This window comes from Simochromis diagramma, unplaced genomic scaffold (genome assembly GCF_900408965.1).
Source record: "Simochromis diagramma unplaced genomic scaffold, fSimDia1.1 OVJJ01000362.1, whole genome shotgun sequence".
NCBI lineage: Eukaryota > Metazoa > Chordata > Actinopteri > Cichliformes > Cichlidae > Simochromis > Simochromis diagramma.
The window spans coordinates 552,947-571,057 of record NW_024386815.1 but is presented as its reverse complement, the minus strand read 5'-3'; the positions used below and the strand labels follow the sequence as shown (position 1 = coordinate 571,057).

General features: G+C 37.7%; 1 protein-coding gene across 1 annotated transcript in view; it reads right to left on the bottom strand.

Annotated features, from left to right (window-relative positions):
* Positions 1–18,111, bottom strand: part of LOC120730729 — an 89,014-nt gene that overhangs the window by 4,691 nt on the left and 66,212 nt on the right. Inside the window, exons 12-26 of the mRNA XM_040027187.1 lie at positions 16,091–16,423; positions 15,658–15,858; positions 15,228–15,560; positions 14,885–15,109; positions 14,070–14,324; positions 13,669–13,821; positions 13,371–13,455; positions 13,119–13,176; positions 11,429–11,685; positions 11,174–11,233; positions 7,973–8,037; positions 3,504–3,716; positions 2,258–2,614; positions 1,941–2,165; positions 910–1,263 (exon numbers count right to left, since the gene is read on the bottom strand). Coding sequence (XP_039883121.1) covers positions 910–1,263; positions 1,941–2,165; positions 2,258–2,614; positions 3,504–3,716; positions 7,973–8,037; positions 11,174–11,233; positions 11,429–11,685; positions 13,119–13,176; positions 13,371–13,455; positions 13,669–13,821; positions 14,070–14,324; positions 14,885–15,109; positions 15,228–15,560; positions 15,658–15,858; positions 16,091–16,423 — 3,174 coding nt within the window. The remainder of the gene's footprint in view (positions 1–909; positions 1,264–1,940; positions 2,166–2,257; positions 2,615–3,503; positions 3,717–7,972; positions 8,038–11,173; positions 11,234–11,428; positions 11,686–13,118; positions 13,177–13,370; positions 13,456–13,668; positions 13,822–14,069; positions 14,325–14,884; positions 15,110–15,227; positions 15,561–15,657; positions 15,859–16,090; positions 16,424–18,111) is intronic.

Here is an 18,111-nt window from a genome sequence, read left to right as displayed (position 1 = left end):
AGATATAGGCATTACTTTTATTTTTATGCACAATATTAGAAAAGTGCAATGGTAAACTGAAAACTGCTCCAGGAAAGAAACAACTTCAACCCAGCAACCAGACCCTGTAAATCAGCATCAGAATTAAGTTTCTACACATATGAAGAATGTGTCTTGGTGTCATGATGCGAAAGAAAGTGGTACAGAAATAGAATACAGAATATATAAAATATTAATATAATAAATATGAATATAAGTGCACACAATAGAAATATGCACTATCTACCTAAAGATATTAGAATACAAATCAGTGTAAGCATGTAACGGTTATGAGCAGTATGAGGAAGGAAACTGTTCTTGTAACAAGAAACAAAGGCACTGATGGGCAGTCAGGCTTGCACCACTGTAGCCTAACCTTCATTTCTGCTTGCATATGTTTCTACAGTAGAACAACTGAGGCAATGGCTTTGAAGTATCGTTAGGCTGTTTTTCATCTTTGTTTTTTGGTTTTGAGGGTATTTTGATGTTGTTTTGTTTTGTTGTTTGTTGTTTGTAAACACTAAAAGAAAAATGGTATGTGTGTCCTCATAAGGACAGAGATTTGTGTTGGTATGTGAAACTGTAGCCTAAGATTCAAAGTGTTGACTGGTAATAATGTGGCAGTGTGTTTTAGTTCATTTTACAGAGCAACGTGAAATTAATGGACTGCACTACTTTTAAGAAAAGTAACGAGTGACGTGTAATACATTGCTTTTTTTTTTTTTTTTTTTTTTTTTGTAATAACGACCCCAACACTGATTGTAAGTTTACTAAGAGGATAAATGGTTGTCATTCACATACAATATAGACCATGTACATGTTGAAATTAACACTGCACTATACATAGTATAGGGTTATAATACAGATAAATACTTATTAGTCAGTCAGTACCTGTGACAGTCAGAGTTGTTCCAGGTGAAATGTTCCCCCATTGAAACGATTGCGTTGTGAATTTGAAGCGGTATTCTGCAGAGTCAGTCTTTCTCAAGTCACTGATTCTCAGAGTGGAGCGTCCTTTCTCTCTTTCAAGGAACTGAAAACGATCTGCATGCTGGGAGTCTTTACTAAGGTCCCATAGCAGAAAGTGAGTTCTCAACCAATAACTACGATCAGGTCTGAACCAGAATTTTGACACAACAGGATCTGTGTGATAGTATGTGCAAGAAATGTTCACTGATGAGCCTTTGAAGGCACAGATTCTTCTTTCAGTGTAATTCACTCTGTTGCAGTGCTGATAATAGCCACCTGAAAAACAGAATTCTTTTTACGATCGCCATGAAAATACAGTTTTGCATACATTTACTGTCTTTGAACAGCCTTCTCCATGTTAAAGATATCTTACTACAGTACATTAAGGAACAGATGCACATAATAAATATTGCATCAGCGCAATCTGGGTTCTGGCATTTGAAAAATACTGTCTGTATTTACAAAGACAGCACAGAGAAAAGACAGCGTTCATGAGGTGGGAACACATTTCTACGAGGGTCTTTGTCAAGGCGCAAAATATAGGGAGAATATTCAAATCAGGTACACAAACTTATTTACTAATGTTTGTTACACACAATTTACTGCTGACACACAGAATAAAAGCATGGCTTAATTTTTATCTGCTCAAAATTCCCATTTGGCTCATTTAGGAAATCTGGCCGTGAAACAGCATCATATCCTGGTGAGACGCTTTGTACTAATATGGGGAAAATGCATTTTCTCTTATATTCTATTAAGATAATATTTTATTAATGCTGTACTGCCCTTACATATTTTTTCTATTAAAAATGTTCTGCTTAAAGATGATGTTCAGTTTTGATACTTTTCAGATCCAACTAATCACAAACAGCTAGGAAACATTTAATACACATCCCAAACAAGAGCTTGGGTTCTCAGGAGGGTATGAGTGGAAGACTGTGGCGTATACTCACACACAGAAGGAGAAGGAAAGGTCTCATGTGGCTTGATAGCACAGGAAATGCTGTCTCCAGAATAAAGGTAGCCTGAATAAAGTGATTCTGTTGAAGTCATGTGTCCATTCTTGTACCAGATGTATGAAGAATGATGAGGAAGGCAACTGCTGTGACACTGCATCTCTAATTTGTTGCACCAATAAGTAAGGCATTGAGATGTGTGAATCGTCTGCACTTTTACACCTGGATTAGTAAAATGCAATATAACAGACAGTGAAATTCGCTGCACTGTTTCATAAATGTTAAGAATTTGATCCAACAGACAACAGTCTTACCTGTTACAGATAAACTGACTCCAGGTGAACCAGTATAGGTCCCCCCTGGCTGGTTTGTTATGAGCTTTAATCTGTACACAGCTGAGTCGCTCTCTCTCAGGTCTGTGATTCTCAGAGTGCAGTCGTTCGTACCACAGTGATACCAAACACGACCTGCATACTTTGAATCTATTCTAAGATCCACAGGTTCAACATTGGGCATATAAATGAACCAGAAGATATTCTGAACTGTGGTATTGATGCTGTTTATTCTTGGTGGGTATGTGTAGGTGCAGTGCATTACCACCGTCGATCCTTTAATGGCACAGATCTCAGTAGAAGTAAAAGTCACTTCCCATTCTCTCCAACTGTGCGCCACTGAAACATCAGAAACCACAGTCAAGATTAGCATGATTTTAAACGTCAAAATTGTATTTTGTTTTCATCTGAAGTCACAAAACTTTCTCCACAAGAAATATTTGAATACATAATGCAGACTTCAAACTGAGACAATACGGTTTGGTCTCTCAAAGATAAGCTGGATATTCCTAATGCACATGTCTCAGTAATCCATCCATATATTAATAATGACTGAGAAAACAAATGTGGGAAATTTGACTCTGTGTTTTGGGCATTCCTGGCTGCTGGAGAATTTCCACCTGTGATATGGATGGGAAAATCCTAAATGCTAACAGTTAGAAGGGCGTGTCGTGTCTTTGCTTGGTTGGTTTCCCATGTTCGTTGAAGCGTGGAGCTGCTGAAGAAATGTGAAACTCTTCAGCATCAGACTGTGATGTCTTGATAATATGAATTTTGCTAAATGTTGCAGAAATAGCACATTGTAGTCAGAATACCATCGCACAAACTGAAACAACAAATACACAATTCAAAAAGGAAATCTTAACTATGGAAAAAAGGTTTAAAGAAAATTTACAAATTTACTTTGTGTTTGTGGTGAACAGGTAAAAACTGTTCACCACATTTTACATTAAATATTTCATTTTCTTAATTGAAAGGTTTCTATAAAAAGAACATGTTCAGTTTATGTAAGACTGGAAATAATTCCTTGTTGCTTTATATTTAGCCTGAAACCATCACTATTCTTATTACGTGCAAGCAGTTTAACCATCTCTGCAGGAAGTTCCTGTTATTTAATGAAATAATTACATTAAAGCATACAGTGTTCCAGGATGATGTAAATATACTTACAACAACTAAAATAACTGTACTAAAGACGTAAGAATTGTATTTAAAAGATGTTCAGTACCTGATATGGACAGAACGATGAGAACAATCCCACTCACAGCTGTTGTTACGCTCATAGTCATTCTGTTCGTCTCACTGTTAGAAAATGTCACATGGTCAGAGCTGCACATGAGATATAATCCACATAATGATCTAAAATAAGACGTAGGACAGCAAACATGTGACCGTTGTGGTTTCAACACATTAATAAGACAGCTGTCAAAGTCTGTCCGAGCTTACTTCCTCTTTACCAGCCTGTAATATTTGAATATCCGGACATTCCCAACATGAAATTAAAACTTCTCATAAGCAAAAAAGAAAGTTCAACTTTGAGGCTGATGATCATTGCAGTAATGAAACTTTAAAAAAATAGAGTGCACTATCCACTTGACAGCTTCTTCTGTTTCCTGATCAGCAGATCAGGACTCAGAGATACTGCGACATGTAACTCTTCATTGACTTGAATTTAATGTGGTGTGCATAATGCATGAGACATCTATAGTGGTGTGATGTGTTTGTGTTATTTCATTAATTCTTTAAAGTCATACAATGTGAATTATTTGTCCCAGACAGTGACAATGCACTGTCAGCACTGCTGCATAAATGCATTAACACATACAATTATTATTATTTCTAATTAATAAATGCTCTGTCTCTACGCATTTTACTACTGCAATGGATTCCAAGTACTGACTTCAGGTTTCACTTATTATACGCTGCAACCAGAGAGCAGACAGACACTGTAATCCTGTGTAGGTGGCACTAAAAACAAAACAAGAGTTTCTTTCTTCTACTACTTTTTTACAAACGTACTAAACTGCACCCCCTCGTGGCAGACGCTGTGCTGTCCATGTCCAAACGTAGATTGAGAAAAAATAAAAAACAATTGTAGCTTCTACTAGCATTAACTGGTTGTTGACCATTTGAATGTGAACAAACAAAAAACAAACAAAAGCTCTAACAGTGTTCAAAACAACTGTTTCAAAAATATTCAACATGCATAGAGCTGTGTATCACAACATCAGCTGTCCTCTTACATTTAACTCCAAATTTATCAGGTTTCTACTCCTGTTCAGCATATTCAGAAACCACCCACGGTGCACGCAGAGTGCAGCAGTGAATTCTGACCAACGTCCAGTGAAGTGTCATTTTTAATGGATCAAGAAAACATAGCAAAGAGAGACAATAAAATCTAAAACAAGTAACAGTTTTTTAATATGGATCCAGGACACTGACTGAGAACTTGATTTACTCAGTTTCTTGCAGAGACTGTTTGTGGAGAGGCTGGCCTAGTTTATTATTGTACCTACAATTCATAGACTTCTCCTGATTCAGAGGCAGATTGGTTATAACTACAGACAGGTAGATCTAGCCTCCTGGTCTTAAAAAAGAAGTCAGTGTGGAAATGCCTTAAAAGTGCATTCTAGCTGAAGGCCAACAGATGGTGATAGCTGTGCTCGTAAAAATGAAAAAACAACAACCCTGAAAGTCTTTTGGAGAACATGAGAAAGCAGCTCTGTTTCTAGACGTGTAAAGACTTCCCTGCAGAGTTTATGTTCTCAGTCACTCATTTTGAATCCATTAAATAAAAAATTGGAGTCTTTTTTTTTTTTACTTGGTCATATTATGTTTCGCTGTTTTTTTTCTCATTGACTGTACTGGCCTGTCAATCACACTCATCAGTGCATGACAAAGGTACTATACGCGTGAAACTAATGAACTGAATAAAAACCTACTGCTGTGATCTGCTAAATAAAACAGACAAGAGTTAATCACCCGGTTATCTTTGGGAGTTTCGACCAAAACAGTTTTGGTCGAAACTGACAGTTTTGCTAATGCACTTAAATTCAAATGCAGATGGTGAAAAGAAATGCCCGTACCAGTGTCCCTTTGGTGTCTGCTTAATGTGTAACAAAGCAAATGACAGATATTCAAATTCAGTATGTCTTTAGTGATTTGACGTCTATTCTCAATAACCTGCAATCCTCTTCATATTATATAAGCTATTATGTGCTTATTTGTACAACAGAGTCAAACACCACTGAGCCAATTTCTCCTGTATGAAGTTCAAGTCTCTGGTTTTCTTTTGTGAGTCCCTGCTGCCAAAACTGACTCAAAGTGTTGCGAGGTCACCGTCTGTCAAAGATCACTATTTATTCACTCTCACATTCACACACTGGTGCAGGCAAACCACAGTTGTAGCCACAGCTGCCCTGGTGCAGACTGACAGAAGCGAGGCTGCCATATCACGCCATCGGCCCCTGTCGCCAACACCAGTAGGTGTTAGGTGTAGGGTGAAGTGTCTTGCCCAATTAAGGACACAACGGCCAAGACAGACAGAGCTGGGGATTGAACTGGCAACCTTCCGGTTACAAGATGAGCTTCCCAACTGAACACCAATGGCCCAATGTGTCCTCATCTGCCAGAGAGAAGTTGTGCTGTTAGCTTAATTGGTTGAAATTTAGTTTTCACTTTAATTGATTTCCTGCAGCTAAGTTGACAAAAAATTTGGGTTAAAAGTTGTCGGCATGATATTTAGGGCCAGATTCAGTGTATTCAGTCATTCAATGCCATCAGGGCGACCATCCTGGGTGAAAACCTGACAGCGATGCAGGTGGATGTCTCTCTCGTGTCCTGGATTGTAGATATTTGACAGGAAGGCCACACTCAAAGAAATGAAATTGGGTGATTGTTACATGTACAAGAGTCAAACTTGTAATTTGAACTAAATAATTTAATGTTTCTATGGTGAACATAAGTAAATCATGTAGCATCAGCATGAAAATCAGCAACTTATTTTCTTCTTGTTGAGATGACATGATACAATCTAGTAAGAGTGGTTAGTTGCCTGGACTCACGAAATTCACAAGATCACATTAGATGTCAAACTGCAGGAAAATCGCTGGAGTTTTAAGAGGCAGATAACTACATCCACACCACATGTGTATGCTATTGCTATTTATTGTGGTTTAACCTGTCAGGGACAAAAACGTACAGAAAACTCTGCATCAAGCCTTGTAATCATAGCTTTCCTAGTTTTGCTAAGCCTGGATTGACAGCTTGGTGGTGTGATGGTTAGTGCTGTTGCCTCACAGCAAGAAGGGCCCGCGTTCATATCTACAATCTGGCTGGTTTGCAGTGTGTATTTAGAGTTAGGTTCATTGATGATTCTAAATTACCCATGAGTGTAATTTAGTGTAATTTAATGGTTGTTTGTCTCTAATGCCAAATGTGTTGATTTGACATGGTCAAAAATGGGTTACTGTACTTGGTTAAATCACGTGGAAAAAGGTGCCATGATTAAATTGTGTTCATCCAACAACATATTTTTTTGAGTGCACAATATGTGTTTCTTCAACACTGTGTCTGATCAGCAACATTATATGATTTATTTATTATATTTTATGTGGCGTGAATAAATAAAAGTATATTTACGGTGGCCCCTAGAGACAAAGCACGTACAAAGTTCAAAACACGTACGAACTCTGAAGCACGTACAAACTCCAAAACATGTAAAAACTCAAAACACGTACAAAACACAGCAGAAGTGCTCCAGGATGCTAGGCGCAGTGTTGAGCTTTTGTTACTTAGTGGCTACACAAGCCAGCAAGTACCAACGACCGGATTTGGTGTGTGGTAGTAACAGGTAAATGAACTTTTTTTTTATAATTATTTGAATATATATGAGTGCCTGTGTATAAATACACAAACAATACACATATGCTTTCAATTGTCTAATTTAAGTGATCTAGGTAGCTCTGTTTTGGAAGTTCAGTTCATGCTAGAAATGTGTTTTGGAGTTTGTACGTGCTTTGTCTCTAGGGGCCACCGCATATATTTATATATAAACATATATAAATAAAACCACTTTTTTTTTACATTAGTAATTCCGTTTGTGCATAATTTCATATTATTGTTAATAATAAATTAATCAAAGCAACAAAACAACCTGAAGAGCCGGTTGGGAGCCGAAAGAGCCGGAAATCCCATCACTAACAGGAAGGGCCAGAATCGGCTCTATTTTAACACCTGTCGGACAACGCTCAGGATTTTGTACGAGTCTGTTGTGGCCAGTGCCGTCCTCTATGCTGTTGAATGCTGCAGCATCAGGTTGAGGGTGGCAGATACCAACAAACTCAATAACCAGTAATACAATGTATTGTATTATTTTATTGGTAATTTAAGTAGACATTTACTGTTCCTATTGTCTGTGAGTAAATGTGTATTCTGATTCTGATTCAGTGACTGTCTGAAGACACATTTGCCTTCAAACAGCCACTGTAGGGGTTTACCAGGTAGCCTGATGATGCATTAGCAGAAATGCGCCCACGGGAGTGGGAAGTTCTTTGATCTAACATTGCACTTTTTCTTTTTTTTTTCAAAGGTGCGGTCTGTTCATTTCAACAACATCAGCGCAAAGTGCTGGCTCAGAATCACCGGATGAGAGAGTGAGTGAACAGAGTGTAAGTTCAGCTTTTCCCCCTTTCTCACTCAGAACGGTGTGACTGTTGAGGTAAGTGAGAGGAGATAACTGTTGCACCATATAAACCTGAAATCTGTAAAAGAGCAACAAACACTTTACTCTCCTACCTTCCCTGTGTGCTCACGTGCCGTCTAGATCAGTTTAGTGTGGAAGAAGTGTTTGATAAAGATGGATAAATAAAAAAGGTAAGCTGAAAGAGGTAAAATAAACTAAAAAAGAAATGCAACAAAAATGTGTCAGACTACCCAATGTAGGAGAAATAAATAATATAAAGGCCTCGGAGTCACGGGTGGTGACTGCTGTGAACACTAACCGGGGAGAAACACTGGAGGAAGAACAGCAGTCCCACCAACCGAGTGAGCAAGAGACGGAGAAAAGTGTACTTTACGTGCGAATAACAAAAATCGATGGAGGCACATAATAAAGAAAGAATAGAGGAGGAAAATCAAGTAAACTTGATTAACCTCATTTAAAAAAACTGTCAATATCAGTAATTAAATCTATGTATAGAATTATATTTATTTAATTTTTATTATTAATTTTTGTTTATTTATTAAAATGGACTGATCACGCCGGGCCGTTTTTTAAATCGCAGTCCAGACATGACCGTTACTGAGCCGTGTTCGTAAATATCGCTGCAGGCTGTGTGAAACTGAAGCTGCATGAACGGATTAGAGTCGTTATTATATATCTGAAGGCTGTGGCATGAAGCAAAACAGTTTTATTAAAAAAAAATTAAGAAGAAGAAAAGGAAATGACATGAAAATCGCTCTGCGTGCTCACTGGTGAGACATTTGAGGTTTGTGCCGATCTCCGTGCACAAATGCAACTAAAAACCTGAAACACGCTTCAGTTCTGCTCAATAAAAATCTCTGTGTTATTACTGAGGAGCAGAAAGCGCTCAGCTCTAACTCTGCATGAGGACTGAGCGAACAGAGAAAGCCACGTTTTAGCCGTGAACTCTCAGCTCTGAGACATCCACCCGTCACAGTTACTCTACACTTAGACTGACATTTCCCCGTCTCATCAAACACTCTATATACCCTTACTTACTTCTTGTTACCCTTACTCATTTCGCTTTTAAATTGCATATTTAGAAAAAAAAAATTAAATTAAAAATCTGGTTTTTTAAATTCTGATAGAATTTTTTTAAGTAAGAAATTTTTTAACATTGCCTTTTATTTTGTTAATCCCTTCACCATTTGAATTATTTATTGATTAATCAATCATTATTCATTATTCCTCTTTTACTGTTGATTAAATTTTCTCCCACATAACTCTTAACCCTTTCCACTCCGATAGACAACTTTGTTTCTTTAGTTCTGTCTTTATTGTGGCATGATGTGTTGCATTTTGTGCTCTTCACTTAATCAGATAAATTCTGTTTAAGTGATTTCTTCATTCAGTGGGTCCTGCAGCAATCAGGCCTACGTGTAGCAAACTAAATTTAACTATTTTTCCAATAAATAGAAAAAAGCCAGTTATTTCAAAATTTAACAGGGTAATATTTGTCATAATATAAAAAATATTTGTCATATTGTAGCAAATATACAAAAAGAAAGAAAGCATATGCAAAGACATCAGGAAGGGGTAAATACTTTTTCAGTGCACTGTATGTGACCTCACATGTACATGCAAGAATCCTTGATCAAAGCTGTCAGATAAAGTGCTTGTAGTGGTGGACGCTAAAGTAACATAGTATAAGTATATTTTCTAAAATTTGGTTTCAGTCCAAAACAGCCGTTTCTTCACCCCGCTCATTACACAAACACAGCTTTACAGTATTGTATGATGTGCAGCGCTTCAGATGCTTGAGGTGTGAACACACGTGAGTGGTTTGTGTATAAAAACAAAACATAAATGGAGATTTATGTTTTATACCATATCAGCACAGAGAGAAGGAAGACTTCACTCGTTACTGCAGTTGCATTTATAGCTGCTCCTCTCATTTCTTAAAACACTTCTTGCTTAAACTGCATCAGGTCGATCACATATGAAAAATTGTGTATTTCATCAAAGATGTTTGAAGATGGTTTTTTCTGTGGTTGGAAAATTAAAGCGAGATCGATATCCGGCTGTCTTCCTTCCTCCGCACACGCCTAATGTGCATGAACAGATTAACATGTGTAAATCTCCTCTGGTGCGATCACTGACGACAGCTTTAAGAAAACACATTTAAAATGGTTGTTTTAAAACTCACAACAATTTATTAATGAGATCATTCCTTGTGATAGCTGAGCTATTTTCTTTACCTTCAGCTTTAAATTAAGTTTATTGTGTGAACTTGCAGTAAAAGGGAAACTCAATGTCTCATATCACCCAACTTGAATTAGATAACAGGAAATTGGTGAAGTGCAGCTGAATTTAGCCGTTCTGCTAGCAGAAAGCAGCTCAGCTCAAACCCTCTATTTAAGTTGTTTGGGACAAAAGCAACCTGCAATTATTTAAATATGTAAATGCTCAGCACTGTTACTAGCTAGCTCAAAAGCAGCAACATGAAGTGGAGAAAGACACCAGAATTTGTAGAAACAATGTTTTTTTATTATTTTGTTTTATTTTATTTAATCTCAGTGAAACATTTCTAATTTTACTCAAATTACAAGAACGACTTGAATGATGGACAAAATCATGCTCCCTCTGATTCACCTATAAAGGAAATAAGTTTAAAGATAACAAGAAACTGCTAAACACAGCTGTAATCACAAAACACATGAGCGCAGTTCAGCAGGGCACTGAAAATAACAGCAAACGGTCAAAGCACCAGGACTTTAAGATTAATCAGACCTACCTCCTGCTGTTCTGCAAAGACTCCTATATCCCATATCCACACAAATAAAAAATAATTCTACTCACAATTATGTTAAGTACATTAAAATGGGTTTCAGCAGGACAAATAAAAGCCTTTACACTTGTTTTAGTGTACTACAAACTTAAAGTACCCTTAAAAAGAACAAAGAAAAGTAAACGAACATACACAAAATACAATACAATTCCCTGACGAGTGCATAGTGCCCAGAGAGATAGCTGCCTTGGGCTTCCTGTTAGCTGTAGTAAGATTTTATTTCAGTAAAGTTAGACTGATTTTTTTACTTACAGCTGTACTGTCTGGCAGCTGTTGCCATCAGAATTAAGATCAGTCTGCACTTGTTGTCTTCCTAAAAAACATTAAATATGTACACTGAGGACACACATTCATGTTCATACTCTACTTTTTCCTGACTGTGCTGTACAGTGCTGATGAATACTCTGCAGCCTGTTGATCTCTTAATCTGTAAAGGTAAAAACACACTCTCAGAAATATAAAGATAATATGATTTTTTTTTTAAACAGCTCATAATGCCATTACCATTAATTAAGAAAAGAAAAAAACTTAGTGTAATGCCAAAAATAAACAAAAGACACAAATATAACAAAGAAAATGCTGGAAATATTTCCCCAGCGTTTCACAAACTAAGTGGGCTCACCTTTGGGTGCTGTTTAATCTGACCACAGTGTAGTCCACATCTGTTACTTCTTCGTCCTTTTCTTTTCTTCTTTTGGTCTTAATGGGGAGAATGTTGTAGTAGTCGTGCTCTTCTGGCTTCTTTATGAAAGTTACACTGGAATAGCAAAGATCATCCTGCTGCTCCTCTGCTGCTCTACTCTGTGCTGGAGCTGAAGGGCCGCCACGCTCTGGTCGTCCATTTGGTGCAGGGTCAAACATGTAATAATATGCATTTTCCTGAAAAAAAAATAACCATAAAAGGTGAAAGGTTATGGTTGGACATCCCTCTCTCCCCTGCCATCTGAGCAAAAGCCTTAATCACTGTCTCCAGGAAAACAGCAGACTTTACTTTTTATGAACTGTTCATGTACATTTTCATATATAAGAGAACGTAAGGTACCCACACACTGTGCAGTGTGGATCTCATAAACCTTGGGTGGATCATGAAGTTTGAAGCATGTAAACTATACAAGGCCGCATCATCAAACGTCCGTACTATAGCAGCCAAATTTAAACTTCCCACTGTGCAGTGTATGACAGCAGTAGGGATGGGTATCGAAAACCGGTTCTTGTTGAGAACCGGTTCCCACTGTTTCAATTCCTTGGAATAGTTTGCCATTTTTGCAAACGATTCCCTTATCGATTCCAGTTTCCCCAAATGACGTCACCACGTTGCGGAGCGTCATTTACCTGGCAGGAAACATGGCGGCTCAAACGCTCAAAAGTTTGGTCATACTTTACGAGAACGGATGACAACAGGACAACTTGCAATACTTGCAAAGTAGATATTTCATTTAAGGGTGGAAACACTACGAATATGCAAAAGCATTTGCTCACAAAACACGCGATGACCTTAAATGAATGTCGTGATTTTAATTCCACTCCGGACTCGTGAATCTCAACCCAGCAGCAGCGGTAACGTTTGCACGTCCTCTCCCGTTAATGCGGCAGGTAAATAATCAACTAACAGTGCATATTATGTTAGCGCGATCTGCCTTATTACAAAACCTGCCATTACTGTGCATTTAGGTGACCATGATGAGAGAGACAGACAGAGTCTGGCTGGCTCAGATGCTGGCAGCTCTCGCAGCAGTCTACCGGTAGCGTCTCCTTTCGGGCCAGGATAGACGAATGTCGCCGAGCAGTGACTAAGTTTGTGGTAAAAGGCTGCCGCAGCAGATGCCCCGATTTTCGGTAAGTGAATGTGTTTAATTGTAGGCAGGGACATTACTGGATATTCTTGTGTAATTGCTACAGAATAATTTATGTTATACTTTGTTATTGCTACAGAGGAATATTTATTTTATTATTTTACATTTACAATTTTTTTTTCCTGGGGACCCTGTGACACCCATTGAAGAGCCGTAGGCTGGAACTCTTAAGATCTCACTGTTGGGTTTGTAAGGCCATGTTACTTGTAAATTTCTATCTTGTTCAAAGAGAAGATATAAAACAAAGTTCTAAGCTAATCGACCTTAGTGTTCTCCTTTTTTAAAAAGAATCGATAATGAATCGAATCGTTAAACAGAATCGAAAATGGAATCGGAATCGTGAAAATCTTATCAATACTCATCCCTAGACAGCAGTATGCGACATATACAAAGAGATTCAGTTACATTAAAATTCAGGTTCATATATGTATACCTGATACCTGACCTCTTCTTCCTTACCTCTGGTTTGTTGTCTGGCCTCTCTCTGGAAGAATTTGTTTTGAAGCACCCTTTTCTTCTGTACAGAAGAATGAATGAACATTTTAATTAATTATTAATTCAATTCAATTCAATTTTATTTATATAGCACCAAATCACAGCAAAAGTCACCTCAAGGAGCTTTGTTATTATTATTATTATTATTATTATTATTATTATAACTTGAAATCAATAAAGACACATTGATTTTAACAATATAACTGAACTGCTCACCTAATCAATATGATTCCACAGATGATTATAACAACCAGAAATAGAACAGTGATTGATGCAACTGCAGTTGATTTTTTCCATGAGTCTAGGAAACAGTGACCAAACTGAAAACTTGTTACTGGATTACAAGATTAATGGTCTCATAAGAATGGACATAGAAGATAAAACATATCAGACCAAAGTCTTAATTAATGACACACTTTGAGTATAGTTCTTGCCTAATGTCATACAGCAGTTACAAACTAAAAATACTTAAACTACACTTGGGCCAATTTTAACAACTCAGTTGTGTCACTACCTTGATTGTTCCCAATGTCAGGAGAAAAACTGACTGTGCTACGGGTCAGAGTCACTGGACTGCCGTCACCAATCTCACCAGATGGAGTGACTGAACTGCCCTCCACTATCTCCTTAGAGGGACTCACTGACACAGAGGGAAGCTTTGGATCATCTTGAAGAGATGTGGAAATAATTATGACAAAAATTGCAGCAAATTTACATTTGAATTTGGTGTTCAAACAAGTCAATGTGAAGAAATTGTACAAAATCCTATTCTTTAACTTTAAATATCTATACCCATTATAGCAGATTGTAAAGACAGTTTTAATCTTACAAACCTTCTTTTCTCCCCCTGTGACAATGTCAGAGTTTAAACCCCTGTTTCCTGTGTGGTATTATAGGAAAACTGTCTTGACTCACATTTCACTCTGATAAAGATGACTTCAGATGACATTCGGCCCACCTCATGCTCAGCAGTACAGTAATACTCTCCAGAATCAGAGGACTGGATGGACCTGAAGATGATTTGCTTTTCTTGGCTGATTGGTTGTTGTTCCTTGTACCAGGTATATTTAACTGCTGGGTTAGCATCACTGCTACAGGTCAGAGTCACTGAACTGCCCTCCACTATCTCAGCAGAGGGACTCACTGACACAGTGGGAACCTCTGGGATGTCTAGAACAGAAAATATTAACAGGACATTTAGAAATTAAGAAATTTCCATCACTTTAATTTTAGTCTCTCACAACCTCAAGTATGGGGAAAGACAAGCCTGTAATTATTGGTCACATTTGTTATTTTCAATATATTAGATTCATGCTTTGCATGAACAGACCATGTTTGCTGGATTTGTCAGTTGTTCCATAAATTGGATGTACACATGACAGTCCATGGACAGACCTTTGTAGACAGTCAAAAGCAGATCCCTGTGCATCTCTGACTATTACACTGCTAATCAGTTCCTCAAAGGTAAAATAAGCAGGATTAACTTCGAAAATGAAAAGAACTTTGATGTTCTCTGATCAGGATCAAACCACTCTTCAGCACAATGACTGTTCTTTTCTGACTTTAACTGAGTGCTTACCTCTAATTCATGAAACTGACTCCACCCACTTTTAAACTGCATGTACAGTATTGTGAATTTTACTGAAAATCTTAAACAAAATTTCAGGGAACAAAGAAAGCTGAGGAGCTGAAAATCGTGATCATCGCATAACACAGTGAAGTAAACTTACACACAGGATCTGAGCGATAATCTTCATGTCCTTTGAAAGCACAGGAGATGATGTCTCCAGGATTGAACAGATCTTGATAAGAACTTCGTTCAACCATAAACTGATTGTTTTTGAACCAGACAAAAGAAAGACGACCAGCTGGACTGCAGCTGCTTTCACACTTCAGCTCTGCCTCAGTCTGAGACTCATGGACTGATATTATTCTGCTCACCTTCACCTGCAGATCTGAATATGACAACACAGCAGACATCAGACATTAAATACTCAAAACAATAAATACACCCATTAACACAACAGAGCAACTGAGCTGATTAAATATCCATCAGTGTGTATTCATCAGTACCTGTGACAGTCAGAGTTGTTCCAGGTAAACTACTCTTCCATTCAAATCTTTGTGTTTTGAATTTGAAGTGATACTCGGCTGAATCACTCTCTGTCAGGTCTCTGATTCTCAGAGTGGAGCGTCCTCGCTCTGTTTCAGTCACCTGAACACGACGTGCATACTGGGAGTCTTCTGTGAGGTCCTCAGATCCACGACCAGAACGGAACCAGGACTTTGATTGGATTGGACTTTCATAACTGTTGTAAGTACAAGAAATGTCCACTGATGAGCCTTTGACTGCACAGATTCTTCTGTTACTGTAATTCACTCGTTTGCACCGTTCACCATCGACACCTAAAGAAAAAGATGTATCATTGACAGGAAGAACATGATATTAATAATAACCCAGATTAAAAGTTTTTATTTCGATAAAATCTCAAAGTAAACTTACAAACTAATGGAGAGTGAAAATCCTCAAATCCTTTTAAAGCACATGAGTAGCTGTTTGAAGTGTCACGTGGCACGTCATAAGAAGAAGAGCTGGCTCTATTCACTTGTTGTCCATTTTTGTACCAGACATAAGATGAAACATAAGGATTACAGCTGGTGACACAATCCAACTGTCGTCCATTGAACCCTCTGACCTGAACATCTTGACCAGTGGACAAGAAACAATAAATAAGATGTCAGTCACTCTCACACTGAAGGAGTCATAATAGGGAATGCATTTCACAGATCTATCAATGTGTGGAAAAATAATAACTTCCTCAATGTCTAAACATGAAATAATTTAAAGTTTGTTTTTTTGTTGTAATTAATTTAAAACCCCCAATAATACTAAAAATTATAGCACTTATATTAAATATAAGTGTGTTGATCAGTACCTGTGACAGTCAGAGTTGTTCCAGGTAAACTACTCTTCCATTCAAAACTTTGTGTTTTGAATTTGAAGTGATACTCGGCTGAATCACTCTCTGTCAGGTCTCTGATTCTCAGAGTGGAGCGTCCTCTCTCTGTTTCAATCACCTGAACACGACCTGCATACTGGGAGTCTTCTGTGAGGTCCTCAGATCCACGACCAGAACGGAACCAGGATGTTGACTGGATTGGACTTTCATAACTGTTGTAAGTAGAAGAAATGTCCACTGATGAGCCTTTGAATGCACAGATGCTTCTGTTACTGTAATTCACTCTGTTGCATGAATCACCTCGGACACCTGAAACATAAAATGATATTGAAGTCAGATTTAGAAAGTAGTTACTGTGAGTTTGACTGTTTTTATTCAGATGTATGTAATGACTCTACAAGATGATTTTATGTTACTGAAATAAACTCACACACTGAAGGAGAGGAGAAATCTTCATGACCTGTTACAGCACAGGAGTAGCTATCTGAAGGATTCAGATTGTCTGTATACCAGTACTGGTCTGACTGATTAGAAATTTTCTGTCCGTTTTTGTACCAGTTGTAGGAGGTACGATAATTTAGTCGACAACTGCTCTGACAAATCAGCGTTGCCCAGTTGGAATATGATGATCTGTCCACGTGTACCTGAAGAGCTGAATATGTGAAGAGAGAGCAAAAATCAGAGTGGAGACTCTGCTCTGCTGTTCTGTTTATCCATTTGCAAACACATACAGTTATATTCATAACAAGTTTGGACAGATGTGTAAATGAAAATTTTACCTGTGACAGTCAGAGAGACTCCAGGTGAAACAGTAAAACTTTTCTGGTTTGTTATGTATCTGAACTTGTACACAGCTGAGTCGCTCTCTCTCAGGTCTCTGATTTTCAGAGTGCAGCTCTCCCAGCGAGAACTGTACGACACTCGACCTGAGCCTTTTTTTAGATCATCAGGGTTATATTCAATACGTTCAGTGAGCCAATTTTTTTTTGACAATTTTAATGGCTGGTTGAAGGAGCAGCCTATGTCCACTGTTGATCCTTTAAAGGCACAGATCTGAGTAGAAGTGTAAGTCACTCCATTATTACTCTGAACCACTGTAACACAGAACACATCAGAATCAACATCAAATCCTCTAAAGTAATTTACATTTGTTTGCACCTTCCAAAATAAAAATAAATCACTTTAATGCTGTGATAAGGTTCTGGTTAAGATGGGATTATTATGCACTGGGAAGAGGTAAAAGGAACAATTACTGATGAACTGATCTTCCTCTACTTCTTCTAAATGGTAACTCTATGCTCTAAAAAGGTTGTGAGGAGCTCAAATCAATAAAGCTGCAAATCTGTGTAGGTCCGTTAGTACAAATAACACAATTTGAAAAATTTGGGTTTATTGCGAACCTTAACATTTTCAATTTGTGACAACCGGAAACAGCTCTGGTATCAGGGTGTAACCGTTGATATAAGTCAAAAATAGAGATACACAATACCTGATAAAGAGAGAAGGAAGAGAACACATCTGCTCGCTGCTGCACTTAAACTCATAGCTGCTCCTCTCATTTCTTAAATCACATCAACATGACAAATACTGTTCACTAGTTAGTCTTCATGAGACGCTGAGGTGAGGTGAGATCTCTTCTGTGGTTGGAAAATATAAAAGTCATATTAAACTGTCTTCCTTCCTGCTGTACACGCTCAGTATGGGTAAATAGATGAAAACCTGTAAACTCCCACACTGAAATGAAGAAGTGGTTCTTACACAGTGCAGCACGCAGAATGAACTTCTTAAAAACAAACACAACATATTTTAATCACTTTTTAATTTTACGTTTCTGGTCCAGTTTATTAATGAGATCATATGATCACAAGACCATAAAAATTTTCTATACATCTTTAGCTTTAATGTAGGTTTACTTTATGCAAAACTCATCTTGCAGAGAGCTGAGAGCAAATCTTTAACACAAAATTTCTCCTAGATAAAAACAACATAGGGTGAGT